Consider the following 16209-nt stretch of genomic DNA (forward strand, 5'->3'; position numbering starts at 1 on the left):
TTCAACAGTACAATTTCTATAAACACTTACTCACTTAAGGGACTAAGAGAAAATGGGGTTTGGATAATCTAATTAGAATTTATTTTTATTCCTGGCTATCTCATATCGGTGATCCTTAACCAAAGAAACACTTTTAAGCTTTCCTATGAGAGAGTTTAGCGTTCCTCTATATTAAAATGCCAGTAGGAGTAGTAAGAAAAAAGCCTGCTTCAAATTCTCCTTATCTGAGAAGGATAATTATCTACTAGCACAGGTAGCTCTCCGTTTACATCTAATAAACATTGCCATGGTATATACAGCCATATCACACCAACATGGAAAAGGCTGCAGCATATGAAGGTCTTTTCCACAACAATCACAGTGACTCTACAGGCTACCTACACATACCTGGAGCTCCTGCTGCTACTCTCATTGCAGGTACAGGTCATACTTACATATCCCTCTTTATTGTTATATTTTTCACTTCTTGCTTTGTTTTTTATTTTTGAAGTTTCATTGTGGCTGAGGAAAGGGAAGTGGTAGACTTTGAAATTGATTTGAGACAGTGCTCAAGGACATTTTATGAGATTAACACTTCCAATAACGCTTTGTAGCATGCAACGTATTTGAATTAAAAGCTAGGATCTGTGTCTGAGAATCCATACAGATAAATAGGATGAAAAGACATCGAGCATGAGCTCTCATTCAGGACTCAGTGACTACACTTTTTTGACTTAATTCAAGTTTACAACTCGGTGAAGAAGAATTCCATTAAGATCACACGTATACAAATTCACTGGTCTACAACAAATACTTTTTCAAAATCAGAGGAATCCAGTAAATGTTCTATACATATTTTCTTACCTTTTCCAACAAATTCACTCATCTACAACCATACATTTATACCTCTAAGGCTTGTAACAGATTCAGAGGCCAAATCTATTTCACTGTTATAATGTTTTGTACTTTAGAGATACTCTAGACTACTAGGTACATTGAGGAATGACTAAAAGTAAATAATAACACTAGGCTATTTCAATAACTTATTTCAAGCAGCATCCTTAAATTCACTATATATTTCTTTTTATAATAAGCTTTCTATCAGGTCATTGCACTATAGCTGTGTATTTCCAAGTTAATCAAATCTGCTTAATTCCCTAAACAACTTTAAAGTCGCAAGCTCTTTCTCCTCTATTTTATTTGGGATAAAACTAATTTTACAACCTCTTTGCCTTCTCCCTCACTTGTATTACTCTGGCATAAGAGTTCTGAGTGTGGAACTTTCTTCCACAGCAGAATGGCTGCACCATGCTTGACACGAGGTCAGAACAAGCTCTCAGTGCCTTAAGCCACTCAAATTGCCTCCACTAAAAGTGTTCCATTTCCAGCTGATGTCATGAGATCCAAGAGCTACCCTCACAGCCCATCACGAATGGATATGTGTCAACTGGACACAAGCACATCACCTTCATGCTCCTGGCTGCTAAGCCTGCAGGTGCACCCTGGTAGCCGAAATGGGATCTCTTATATTTCGTACCAGCTCAGAGCCTGTCTTGGGCTAAATACAGAAGTAGGAGCAACTTGCTGTCATTTTCATTGATGACAAAGGCATCACTCTTTAGCTATAACCTAGCTTAAGCAAAACCAAGCTAGACAAAGATTTTCTCTGCTGGGGGCTATACATCTGTTCTCTCCCCAGTTTAACACAGCAATGATGTCACATTGCTTCAATGACATTCATGAATTCCTTTCATATGCTTTGCTGCTTATTTTAATGCCACTGCTACCCTGAAACTGCTACACAGAATTGGACAAGATAAGCTTGTTAGCAAACATACTATTTGAAGATTGTCAACAGCTCACTAAATTTCCCATACAAATGATAAACAGGATGTGTTTGCTAGCAAGGGAATGAAAACTAGGGTATTATCCAGGGCAGCTTAAGGAAAGAAGATTTGGAGAGGGTGAAAGATCTGCTCAAAGTTCTTCAACAGGACAATTTTCTCCAGCTATTTGCGTAAGTCACATTTTATCCCACTATATTTTTATATTCTATTAAAGGCTACCAAGATAAGTCTGACTTTGTGTTGAGACTATGCTAGAAAGCACTTACCTAAGTAAATAGGCATAAAAGTATATTCTTCCACGCTACACCCTAATGGGTACATCAGGTGTGGATACAAGTTACCTATTGGAGTATGTTAAGTTTCAGTTGCCATTTTTTCCAGTATTTCTGCAGTACTGTTGATAAGACAGGCTGAACAAACATTCTATGGACAATCACTTTTGTGAACAGTTATCTACTAAATACTAGGTGTCAAAAGTGGGTTTGATTTACACTTTCCTTCAGATAAATCTTGGAATTAGAGATGTGAAAGAATTTTTTCTGTACTCAATAACTGTATCAAAGGATTGTTCTCATCTTTTACCTACTTTGGTATGGAAGTTTTAAAAAATTACTCCTACTACACTTCCTTATTTTTTATGAAATATTAATTTCCTTCAGTACCCTGAAAGCTACTAGAAGCAATCTTAATCCTGCACAGATAGTTGAATCTTACACTTTTCCTGAAAGTTAGTCTACTGTATATCCATACACCATTTAGTTGGAAGGAGACTTATCTTTAAAGGAAAATTCTTTAAAATTCTTTATATGGGTTTTATTTGAATTTGTTTTCACTTACTGGAATAAGTGATACCATTTTTGATGACAATTTCATAACATATTCAAACAATTTTTTATTTTTTTTTATCCAGTATGACCTAAATGGTGGAGATTCCTCATACATAAATACTGCTTTCTTACTTAAAAGTCTAATCTTTCAGAAAGAGTATCTCTTAACTCACCTTGAGATAACAGAAGTTTATGCTGATGGATACTATTTACAGCTAAACCATTAAAACAAATGTATCTTCAGGTACTGCTCTGGCAAGGACCACATATTAAAAATATTATTTACATAGGACATTCAGGTTCAGAGAATTCTGCACTCAGTGTAGAGAAAGACACTTCTAGAGAAATTACAAGTACCCAACCCAGATGCCTACTTTGAATTATACTCTCTTTTTTATTATACAGTAAGAACAGGGAAACAAGTCAACTTTGCCTGAAGTTAGCTCTTGCAAACACTCCCCCATCCCTCTCATCCATAAACAACAGTATTTCAATCTAGACAGTTTTCAGCATTGGCATCTAGGAGCTCATATTGTTGTATGAACTTCTTTCATCAACAGTGTTACTTATCCTTTCAAGTGTTACTTACAGAGAGTAAAGAAATTGGACTGTGAAGGATCCCTCTGAGATCCCACTGGACACTTTCCAAAAGTAGATCATTTTACTGTATTCTATTTACTCCTTTATACACTTTTCAATCCAGGTGACAAGGCTGAGAGGCATATAAAGACAACAGTTTTCCAACAAGACTGCACAATACAGTATGAAGCAGACATAGTACTGCAACATGTTCATTTGGTCAGCAGAAACATGAATCGTTTTCCTAGCCTGTCCCAACAGTTCTAACATGCGAGCTAAGAGCTGGCTTCTTTCACACTGACACTGAGATTTACCCCCTGGCATCGTGAAAGACTGAAGGGCAGTTTAGTAGATGACAATTGCCAATACTCCTTTAAAAAAACCAAACATTTACAATATTTGTCCCTCTGTCTTTTGGCAGCTACCTAATGCTTCTTCTCTGTTGCAAGACATTGCCAAATGTTTAACTACATACAGAAGCTTGCTAAAGGATCTGCAACATGTAATACCCAGATCTGTTGACAGCTATATCTTTCATTTTTTTAAAAAAAGTTAAAATGAAGCTAACTTTTTAAGATCACAAGTTCAAAAGACACATGAAGAGCTTGAACTCTTTAAGTATAAAAAAAATAATCACGTCACTCAATTTTATGACTGTATGGAACACATCAATAAGAGTTTTAAATGTGGGAAATAATAATAAATTAGTCTTAAAAGTCAGATTACATATAACAGATACAATAACAATTACCAGTATTTACCAGCAAGGCAAATTAGTTTATAATAAGCTTATCTTCGACTTTTTATTTTTCATTGATATTTTTAAGTCCTCGTATATATACACTCATTAACATTGGAAATAATTACTTCCAGATTACATACTCTAGGAACAAACCAAAAAAGTAGATCAATGTATGGTAATCGAAGCACATACTCACTGTAGACTGTAGTGTATTTCTAGACTAGAAGTAATTTAAATCATCTTCAGGTACTGCTCTGTCAAGGACCACATATGACTCAACACCCCGTTTTCCCCCAAAAGAGCAGAGTAAGCTAGGCTGAGTTAATTTCATTGCTGCTGTGGCTGAACAGATGTCACAGCCTGAAGTGTGATTTCCCTACCACTGGAAGATAAATCCCAAGTTCTTCCACTTTATATGCTTGAAGACTGTCCTAAAATTAAGAGCTAGACTAGAAGGCTGCTACATTTATATCTGATAAACCTGATTACTACCTACACAGTGTTATGTTTGACCTAATTAAGTTAAAAGAGGCATCTGTACTGCAATTCGTTACTCTCAACTTACCTGGTGCTAGCCCAGCAGTAGCAGGACTTCCCATGGAGGGGTGAGAGAACAAGGCTTGAGAGAAGGCAGACATACTTGACTGGGATACATTATTCAGCCTGGAGGTTGATCCTCCTTTAGGAATAAACTCACTTGCAGAAGGATTTGGTGTCTGTTTAAAAACAAATGTAAGTTAAATGTTTATTTTAAATAGGTGAAGAGATGGACAGTGCCTATTTGGCAGCAAATATTTTCTAGGCAAGCCTACCATGCGCAGGGGATATTTTTAAGTTACATACAGTTTGCTGAACAAGAACAGCAGGCAGTGGAAGCTGGCCTGCAGGACCAAATTTAAACATGTTTCTAGCTTACATCTGAAGCCACATTAGCAAGCCTTCCATATGAACAACTGATGTATGAGTTCATACAAACACTTTGCAAAAGTTTTTTCCTAAGCATTACGTTCACAAAATGATCTTTTAGTTTCTATTAAAATCTGTGCATGGGGTTTTACAGTTTTGGAGTGGGTTTTTTGTTTGGTTTGGGGTAGAAAGGGTTAGAAAAAGAAAATCCTAATTAGAGCTCAAAAGGCAGAAAGCTTATTATTGGACACCCAATTACAAAAGACATTAGTGGAAGAAAAGATAAATTAAGCAAAGAAATAAAACCAATTATTAAATAAACACACTGAAATGCTTGAAGATTATTAACTGTTAAAGTTAAGTTTATTAAGTAATCTTCAGTGTACCTCTCAAAAGTGTCTAAACAGAAGTAGTAAAATGAGAAGACAGTAACAACTCACAAAAGACAAAGAAAACTTATGTTAATCCATGTGGGTTTTTTAATCAAATTACATTTGATCACTTTGGCAGTTTTAAAATTATTGACTATATAAACTAAGTTAAATCACCAATATTTTCACCAATATGAATAAAGTAGCATCAGAGGAGTTAGTTCAGTTAGCCAAATTAGAAGTGTGGTTACAGAACACTAATTTAGGCAGTGAAGAAAAGTTATTTGAAAAGTATTCTTTTTAGTGTTAATTTGCTTTTTTAATATCTTGGAGTACCTCAGCCAAATATCATAGTATTCATGTATTTTAAAGCACTGGGAAAAGAGGATTTAAAAGCTGTAAAATTAAAGAGGATGCTCAGGTTCAGAAACAAATATGGAGAATATTCCACCTTTCATCACACAGTAGATTTTAACCGCTAACCACCTTACAATGTTACATATCAATAACATGCCTGTGTTTGAGTATTCAAAGAGCAGCTATAACCAAATATACAGACTGGTGAAGTAAACCACTTCAGATTTACATGGGTAAAAAGTTCCTAAGAATCTTAAAACTCTTCAATCCCATTTAGTTAAAAATTTGCTACTGTATACACTAATGCAGCAAAGCATATAATTTGCATTATGCAGACTGAAAACAAAGAACTGATACATTTAAACTCAGAAGGTAACATTCTGGTTGTATCTGAATTTCAGGGACAGGAATAACCAAGAGAATGGTGTTCATCTAGATAAAATCTGGTGTACAACAACGGAGCGAAATGTGCTCTGAAACTGGAGAAAAGGACAGAGGTGGTAAGGAGTAAAGCAGAATTTGACCAGGTAGCAGCCATAGAACTGAAAAGTCAACCAAAACAAGAGCAAGGGACAGAATTAGCATCTTGCTAAAACTAGCCATGGCACCCACACAGCTCTACCACACCTACACAGTGTGTCAACTGGGCAAGATGGTGAAAAAATTGAAATAAGTAAGGATAGAGAAAGTCACCTTCTGGAAGATAACCTCTGCCTTTCCTGGAGCAACTGAGAGAGTTCCCAAAATCCCCTCCATACCATTCTGGCTAAACTCTTACTACCTGCACTAATTGATTCACTCAGTGCCTACAGAATAGGGCCGCTTTTTATTTCTAAATGCATTCTGCAAGTTTTCATAGACCAGTTCTTGTCTCTAAAATTTACTTAAATATCCACCACCATTTTAAAATGAAGCTGCTTGAGAGCTGCACTTTAACTGGTACGTGTTTTACCTTAGCCAAGTGAGAGAATCACACCCAAGAATCTGCTAGAGCAGTTTGGGCTTATGCTGTAGAATTATGAACATCAATGGGTCAAGTCTGATGAAAATTCAGTTTTCATTCAGTTTTTTGGTGTCAGAATTCAGGATCAGAATCAAAGCCTGATAAGACAGACTCTTTGCTATAAAAGCCTGCTTTACTTCTCTGTGATGTTACAAACACAAAAGTTGTAATCCAACTTTCCCTATTGGTAAAACAGCGATTTAAATTTTAGTTCCAAATTTAAAAGACCTTTCCACATCTGAGCTGTTTTCTCAATGCAGAAAAATACCTGAGCTCCACAATCACTAGCTAGAATAAACTAATCAAACTAGTTCAATAAAATTTAACAATTTGTGGTCAAATCAGTTAATATTTTGTAAGAAAATTTGAAGCTTAAGCTTCAGGCCATGTTTAAATATATCACAATTACATAAAGCTGCAGTTTTAAAATGTTTCCAAAAGCATACGAGTTTTCATCTTAAGTCAAACACTATTTTTTCTGCACACACTTTGCTTCAAAAATACATCCCAAACATCACCATAGCATGTTAGCTAGAGTGACTACAGTGAGAGAAAGGAACAGCACTACTGGTTTTCTAATATTTAATCTCTTCATTATTTTTCAAACTTTGTAGACAACCTATTCTGCACCAGTGAGCATGCAAATATGCCAGAATTAGAAAGCCACATTCTTAGTGGCCAACATTCGAAAAAGATATGTTCCTGGCCTGGAAAAACAGCCTACTTTCACTCTGGCAACTCATAACCCAAAGTGTAAATTCCAGTACAATTGGATCAACGGTAAGCTTGAAAATCTATCTAAAAGGGAAACTATGCTTTAAAATCCTAGACTGCATTTTTAGTTTTTCCTGCAGGAATCTTACCACGTTTCCCAGAATGAAGTTAAATTTTAAAAAAAAAATTGTAAAAATTAAAATAATCTAGAGAATAAGTGAAAAACATTTCGTTCATGCTGTATTATGCTTAAATTTCCTACAACCTTTAAAACAAATTTCACTTAATTAGGTATTAATTCATCATCTCAAAGTAACTTATTCACATTAGACCACGCTTAAAATTTTAAGTCTGAGTAAATTCAAATTGGTAAAAAAAAGGTAGAGAAAACAGGTATTGAAAGCTTTTTTTTAAATCCTGGGATTAATTAAAAGAATGGAGATGCAGGAAATACTTAGAGGACATCTAATGAAGTATGCTATACTGTGATGTTAAAATAAAAGCAGCAAATACACTTTCCAAAGCCCAGACACAAACACAAAACCTGCTAGCACTGACTGTACTGTGCAGAAAGCTAAAGACTATCTGCCATTTCAAATGCAAATGTCCTATAAAAAGGCACATACAAAATTATTTCAAAACAAACAGGCTTTCAACAAACAGCATTAAACAAACAATTACAGCTTTCTCAGCTATGCTATATTTCCTAGAAAGCCACCTAAAGTAACTTCCAACTCATATTTACTAAAATGACCACTCTTTTTTTCCTCCTAACCTGGCCAGTTTAAACCTCACCTCCCTTCTTACAGTATACTACTGTCAAACTAAAGCAGGGAGGCAACTTTGTTTGCTGTTATTTGACTTAATACCTGCATCATGCATTCTTACTAGAATCAGTCCATGAAGAAATACTACAATACCCTGTTTTCAGATTCTTTATGTCTGTAGTCTCTCAAAGAAAAAAAGAGCCTCTTTTCAGTCAGCTTTGCAAATAAACTTCCAAAGACAGGCCAAAAAACTGAGTTCATCCAGCTCCATATACAAAAGCAATTTCTAGACTCCTGTACCTCAGAGAACACACAATGTTACAAAGCACATACAAATACAGTCCAAATGAAGGCTGAATTAAGTCACGATGCAATTAGTTAGGATGGAACCATAAGAGAAGTTAAAAAAAAGAAGGGAGAACTATAAAACAACTAATTTGTGTCACCATCCAGCAGAGTGTTTGTGTACCTAGTGGCTTTTATGCTCTTAAAGATATAAAAGGAAATACAATTAAAACATAGCGTGAAGGGCAAGGATCACATATTTTGTGGGTGCCACCAATAAACAATTCAAGTCTCCTTGCAAGAAGGTGCAGGGGGAAAGCAATGAGCAAGCCATGGGTCTCAGCTGAAGACCACTGCTGGGAGAACCACAGAGCAGCATGCACAATTACTGCATGTCAAGGAGCTGCACACAGCAACAGACTTCTGTAGCCCAGAATTAAAATGAAAATTCCATTTTCATCAACACTCAATTTCAATATGTATGATTGATCTTTACGCTCCCCAGTGAGGAACTCTTAAGGCCCCACTGCCACATTCATTCATAAGTGAATCCTTGAGGCACCATTAAGTACAGAACTATGCTGTAACACAGGCATGCACAAGTGATGAAGCTTTTGGAAGGTCATGCGGGGATCCCATCGGAGTGCTGGAAGCCACCCATCTCTCTCTCATTTCTAGTTCAGCATCTCACAACACAACAGAGCTGCAGAGCAGCAGCAGAGCCACCACCTGTGTTGCAGTGGCTGTAACACTACTTTGTTAGATCAGTTCTGGTCCCATGTTCAACCACAGCCCAAAGCCAGTTATCTAAAGCAAAAAGTAGGTCAATTTATTTCAAAAGAATGTGCTAATGTACTTACCATGCTATAGACTGGATACAAGCCTTTTTGTTCACTTTCTATGTTCTCATTCACCTGCAGATTCATGCTGATGTGTTCTGACATCCCAAATTGCATAATCTTGTAATGGTTACAGAAAAACACCACTAAACTACACTCAGTGCTCTAAAGCAGTGCAGTACTCTACTAGTCTATTTTTAGCATCATTTTCAGAATGTCTCTCAGGAATCCAAAAACATGTAAAAGCACTGCTTGATTTTTGTGTGTTCTTTTGTTGTGGGTGGTTTTGTTGGGGTTTTTTTTGGGTTTAGTTTTTTTGTTTTCAAATGGGCAAATGTGCCATACAGGGAGCTTTACTTCATGTAGAGAGCATCACTGAGAACCCTGTTGCCAGAAAGGATTCCTTGTTAACTGTGACACCAGGGAAAGGCCCATTCCATGATGTCAGAGCAGCCCAGCAGACACTGGAGGTCACCAAGGACTTGCTTCAAAGCAGGTCTCTCTCCCACTATTGAACTTGTGCAACACACTACCTTATCACAATTACTGTGACAAGTCATCACATCACCCACACAATAAGCTCTAATAAATTCCAGTTCATCACCAGTATTAGCCATGTTGCTCTACTGCTTTTGCAGAAAAGTTAGAGATCATTTCATTAAAACTGGGTAAAATTTGTAGGGTAAAAGTTTAATTTTAAACTAGAACACAGGTTCAGACACACTACTAGCAAAGTGTCGTTACATTTGGTGAGTAGATCTCACTAAAAAGTAAAATTTTAAAGCTATGGGATACTTCCACATTTCTTTAATAAAAATCCTTTAAAGTATTATAAAAACATTTGTTTTAATGGGAACTTAGAAAATGTTCACCCTATAGAGATATACAATAATCAGAATAAAACCATCAAGACAAATTTGGATTCTCATCTATGTAGAGCTCTATATATCCTGATAAACCTATCTGCAGGCTGTTTTTACACCTTTCCCCATTCTTGCCAAGCTCTGTTTCTATGCAGTCTCTCCTGTTTCTCTTCCAATTCTATTTCCTATGGCAGGAAGATCCTTCTGTTCTTATTTCCACCACACTGCATAAAAACGCTAAAGATCTCCATGGGAAGCTATGTAATTGCATCATATAAAACAAAATCTTACTCTGTACATACTTAAATCAATTATGTAGCTGAGATTCTGGCACAATAAAGGAGTTTGGAATTGGACCCTTCAAAAGCCACGTACTCTGCAGCCAATCCCAAGTTATTGTTGCTAACCTCAGAAAGCTAGGGGACCTCGAGCTTCCCCTTGCCCCACTTTCAACACAACTTTGGAGGGCATAGATACTGAGAAGACAAGTGCTCTTGGCCAGCAGCTCTAAGTCAGACTACCAGCTCTCCAGCCTCCAGAAACATTAAGTTTTTCTGCTCTACTGTTAAGTGGAGTAAACAACAACAAACCTTGTTGTGACACCAAACAGCAGAGAAAACAATGGAGGACATGAGCACAATCAGAGCTTTTCCTGCCCTTTAAGGTGCACCTGAAATTCAAAGACCAATTTTCTGGTTCTCTTTCAAGATCAATTCTCTACTAATTATGCTTTACACTCCCAGCAGATACACACGGTAAGTTCAGTGTGTCTTCTCTCCCTTGAGAAAAGTAGTGATTCACAGGCTCCAACCACTCCTCTGCAACTTTTAACTGTAATCTGGTCCTTCTACCAATGTTATCTTTATGCTTCATCATTTCTCCACCAGTGGCTGTGCTGCTTCCACAAGGGCCAAGACAGACGTAAGCCCAAACACCCCACACAATCTAGCATCAGTTTGCCTGTATCATTCTGCCCATGACTTCCAATTTCAGTGATGCAGATGTCCAAATGTCAAGCAATGCAAAGCTAGCATTGGTATGGAAGGGCTCACATACCGGCTTCCTGTTGACCCTTGCATAGCAAAAATGAGGAGTTTCTTGCAGTTTGCTTAAAGTGCCACAAATTCCATTTATAAGTCTGTTGTCAATTACCCATTTCACTCACTCAGAAAACATCAAAAAGAACATAGCCCTCATAGAGAGAGACAAATAACGATCTCTGGAGAATCAAAAGCACGACAAGTGCAAAATAGTATTAGTGGCAGTGCTGCAGTTCCCACTACTATAATAATTTCCATCTATACCCCATTTTACAGGACATGGAGCAGATGCCTCCTAGACTAGAATAACCATTATCAACCCAAGAATAACCTGTTACTTCTGTACAAACATGCTCAAATGCAGCTGTACCTCTCTCCTCTTAAGGAGATGAAGAAAATTCAGGAATAAAGTAACAAAGTTTAACAAGTTGAGAAATATAAACTATCCCAACATGAAAATTATGGAGTTACACTTTCTGAACATGGTGGTTACACCTTCAAATTCTGTTCTGAGGGAATTTGCATTGTCAGTCACTCTAACAAAGATAACCAATTTTACTAGTACAAACTTTCCTCATATGAAAGTTAAAACAAAAAGTTTTATTTCTTTGCTTTTAGAATACATTTAATGATTACTTTTCCTCTTCCTTCACAGATTAGAACATAATCAAGCAAAGCACACAGCATAGCAATGGGTGAAGAGAATAAAACATCTCTGAGTCACTCTCCTGGAGGGCCACTATGCTTACTTTATGAAATAAATATTTGACCTGATCCCAAACCACATTTGGAGTGACTGCTTCTAACGTTTTCTGAAATTCAAAATAAAGCATCCAAAATACTGAAAAAGTGGCTAGTAAAAAAAATTATTTTACCTGTAAATTGTTTTCTGTGACTCTGTTCCACCAAACCATATTGATGGGTACTCCTGTTTTACACCTGTCAGCCAGACAGCCAATAGGGTTCTTTGATTTTCTTGCTTTTGATCCCACCGGAACTATCCTCTCATCCAGCATCCCCAGTCGATACTTCCTGGGCTACGAAAAAGAAGGAGAGAAACCAGGCCACTCCTAACAACCCTCATCTACAGCTACACTAAAACAGGCATTACACTGTGATGTAATTTCTGGATTGGTGGAATAGGAAAGAATTTGCAAGTAAAATAGATCTGAGACTGTTTCCTTTCAATCCTGACTGTTTGGTTATAATAAACAATATTTTTTTAAAAAAAAAAGAAAATAAACTTTGGGCACTACTAATTACTTGTAAGGAAAACTGTCCATCACAAGTCAGCCACTGAAATAAGAGCATAAATTGGGGAATTCTGTAAAAATGAGGAATTGCTTTAAAAAAAAAATCCATCTCTCAAATAGATACCTTCAATCACATCATAATAATGAACACTTCCCTTGAGATTTCTAACAAGCAAGAAATTAAGATTGGCTTTTGTATGCTTCTTTTTAAATTCAAATTTGCCAAGACTCATCTCCTGAAGACTAGCTTTTAAAAATCAGGCAGAGCTGCTTAACCAATTGCAGCAGAATTCGAGGTGAAAAACGCTTCTGCTTAAGTTCATATTCTAAAGACTAATTTCAGCTACTGTCTTACATGAAAACAGACAAGAATTACCATAATAAATGCTTTGGAAATTGACTTAAAACTGAGAAAATAAAATGTGCTTGAGGAATTGAACATGCAGGAGGTACTTGTACCTCAATAGGAGTAACATTTCTATTACATTGGTGATGATCTCTTCTAACGAAACTATTCATAAAGCATGATATGAACATTGAATTTAAAAAGCACACTAAGAAAATGTTAAAGACTCTCAAAAAGATAAAGTACAGAAGTTCTCCATATTTCCCTATGCTTTCAAACCTACGTCTATGTACCTAGACATTTAAATACTACCAAAAGAAGTATTGCAGCACCTATGCATATTTAGACAAGAAATTTTTATACTGATTTTAATCATTTTTATTTAATGGTTTATCAACAATTGCATCAAATTGCAGAGTTTGGTCTGTTTTTGTTTTCTTGGTTTTGTTTGTTTGTTTTTTTGCTTTTTTTTTGTTTTGGTTTTTTAACATGAAAATGCAACTATCATCAGCTGGATATAGACCACTTTTTAAGTAATAAAAGCTTAACTTATCTTCCATTAGATATCTATTTCATCTGCCACCTTAGAAAGCTTAGCAATGTGTACCTCAATATCCATTTTAAAAACTGTTCCTTAGGAAACAAGGCAAGAATCTAACTGGAGAAGATTTTGCACTCACACACAATTTGTAAAACAGAGGACAAAGCTACCATAAAATGACTGCAAAACCAAACCTAAGCAGATTCCCTCCTCTAGTTCCCTGAAAACTTGGGCTGAAAGCTTTGGAAAGAATTAAAACTGTGTAAAGTCACTAGTATCTCTTTTGAAAACAAACAAAAAACCACACTAAAAAAAACCAACAACAAAATAACACCAAGCAAACTACCAAAAACCACCCAACAGAAAGCCCCCAAGGCTACCAACATTGACTATGAACTACAAAGGCAACAACAAGATCCAGTTTATCAACTTTACTAACACTAAACAAGACTGAATTAGAACTGATTAGAAATTTTGTAAACTGTGTGAGGGGTAACACAAAGTCCTACAGTTCAAATGCAAACCTGACCGTAGTAAATCTAAATACTGGTTGTGTATTAGGAGAATGACTCAAGTATTGGGCAACTTACTATCTTAATAATTGGAAAGGACTACTAACAGAAGGAACTGCAAAGCTGTAAGGTCTGACAAAAGAGACATACAAAAAACACTGGACTTCAGGGTTTGAATGCAGTGTTTTCCTTAGCATGGCTATTGGACATAATAAGGTAACAAAGAATAACAGTTGCCTGGGCAGCTTCCCCACCTCTCTCCATGTTCTACCAAGGGCAGGGGCACAGTCTGCTTCAGACTACAACCCAGTGTCCAAATATGTTCCTAGTCATAAAGGGTTCTCCAAATCCTCCATTATAAAAGGTTATCTACAAATATTTTGAAAAGAACCACCAAAACAAACGGGGAACTGAGACAATGGGGAAGGAGTGTATTTTGGGTACTATAGGATTCAGATTCCAGGTAACAGAATGAAGCTATTTTAGGCTTTGTGAAGGACCAAACGAGGTAGCCAGGGGTGGGGGGTCAACCAATGGTCAACTCCATGCCACAAAGCAACAGACAAGATGAGTTCATATACCAGTAGTTCTTGGTCTACTAGTATGAAAAAAAAAAAAAAGGGGGGGGGGGGAGACTAAACTTTTACTTTCATTATCTACTATAAAACATCACCAAGGGATCAGTAGGCCAGGATTTCACAGTTCAGATAGACATTAGAAAATGGAATACATAATATTAACATTTGGAAATGAATTTCAGCCTGTTTTCATGGAAACTATTCTAAATTACACTTGTTTTCAATGAGTAAAATGGCATATGATTCAGAAATCTAATCTGAGTTTACAGGAGACCAGAGAACAGAAAAAAAGTGTCTGCCCAAGAGGAGACATTCAATACAAAGCAAAGACAAAAATAAGCAGTTCAAAGAAGCATTTAAAACAAGACAGTATTGATTTTGCTATATTCCTGCCCTCTACAGCAGCAAATAAAGCAACAGAGACAGAAGAGTGCATCTTGAACACAATCTGGACAAACAAGCCCAACTTCTTGGCAGGAGGACAATTTCTCTTGGATGATTAAAAAAGCAATTGCATTTTTGCCTTTCCTAAAGTCTTTCTATGAGGTAAGCAAACCTGTTCAACCATACCCATGAAGGGATAGTTCAACATACTGGACTTTTTTTTTTTTTGAGGTAAGGGGAAGTTGTCTAAAGCATTTAAATGCTTCGTAATCCTTTAGCAAGTACTTCTCAAACTAGTCAGCAACTCCCAATATGGTTACAAGTTCCAAATTAGTTGTGAAAGGTCAAAAACTTCACTATTATTTTTAAATGGAAAAAGTTAAACTACCATAATTAAAATTAAATCTAAGAAAAATAATAATAAAAAAAAACCCACACCAAAACCAAATTATTACAAAGCTTTACTGGAAGAGTTCAGTTCCTCCAGGGCAAAGAAGAGTGAAGCAGTAGTAATTACTGGCTGCAAATGTTTACATGAGGCAGGGAGCAGCTAACTACCTTTAATTGCCAGCAACAGCTTGGCTCCCCAGGGTGAGAAGGGTAAGCATTTTCAACCATAGCTAGTAATTATAACCCTTGCCCTGTAGAACTAAGCTGCTGCTGCTGCCAGCAATTAATGATAGCAAGCTATTGGTTGGCATGATTGGAGGGAAGGTGTTATATTAGTAAAGATAAACCCCTAGAGTCTGAGAAACATTACACTTGAACAAAAGAAATGCACTCTAAAAACAAAGAGGTCTTTCCTGAGTAGCATCTTCACATCAGAACACTACTACATATGAGTAACTTAATTAGCCCACGCTAGAAAATATTCCACAAGTCAGCTTAATTACTTGCTTCTCATTCATTCCACAAGAAATCTGGGAACATGTTTAGCAAGTCTGTTTTCTTCCTACTATTTCCTGTAACAGGGTCTTTACCCTTAGTTCCTCCTGTTTCATGGACAGTGGGCAATGACACACTTCCTCCATCTAATTCAGGGTTGGACCTACCACTGGTGTAAAGACTTGTTTTAAGACTATTCTAGAGGAATAAATCTAAACAAGAAAAGGTTTACAAAGACTGAAACTGTAGACTCCTCCTGACTAATAACTTCCATGCAGTATTTAAGCCTAGAAAACCTGGTAAATCAAACTACACAATTCCAAAGTTTTCTGTCACTGAAGATCTGAAATTAGATTTTTCAGGATTACTCAGTAAGTTACATTTCTGTCCCTCAAAATGCACTTGCTTCTCGTGGGCTTTGAATTTTGGATTTACAAGACATTTTCTATACCACAAAATATACAATTAAGTTTGGCATACAAACACATGAGCAGGCTACTGTGTTTCAGAGTATTGTGAATAATCTGAGCTATGGTAATGCTCCCTATGGGTCTATACTACTGAAAAAAATAGAAGTGATCTTAAGCCTTC

General features: G+C 36.5%; 1 protein-coding gene across 3 annotated transcripts in view; it reads right to left on the bottom strand.

The window, feature by feature from the left end:
* The window catches only part of PAN3 (PAN3 poly(A) specific ribonuclease subunit), a 67307-nt gene that overhangs the window by 32313 nt on the left and 18785 nt on the right, over positions 1–16209 (bottom strand). For 2 of the 3 annotated variants that reach the window (XM_008938241.1, XM_008938243.1), the window contains 2 exons: positions 11995–12156; positions 4540–4690 (listed from right to left, as the gene is read on the bottom strand). In XM_008938241.1, the coding sequence (XP_008936489.1) occupies positions 4540–4690; positions 11995–12156 (313 nt within the window). Of the gene's footprint in view, positions 1–4539; positions 4691–8353; positions 8358–11994; positions 12157–16209 lie in introns of all 3 variants that reach the window. The other variant, XM_008938242.1, reaches the window with a different exon arrangement.

This window comes from Merops nubicus, unplaced genomic scaffold, assembly GCF_000691845.1.
Source record: "Merops nubicus isolate BGI_N331 unplaced genomic scaffold, ASM69184v1 scaffold6474, whole genome shotgun sequence".
Classification (NCBI taxonomy): Eukaryota; Metazoa; Chordata; class Aves; order Coraciiformes; family Meropidae; genus Merops; species Merops nubicus.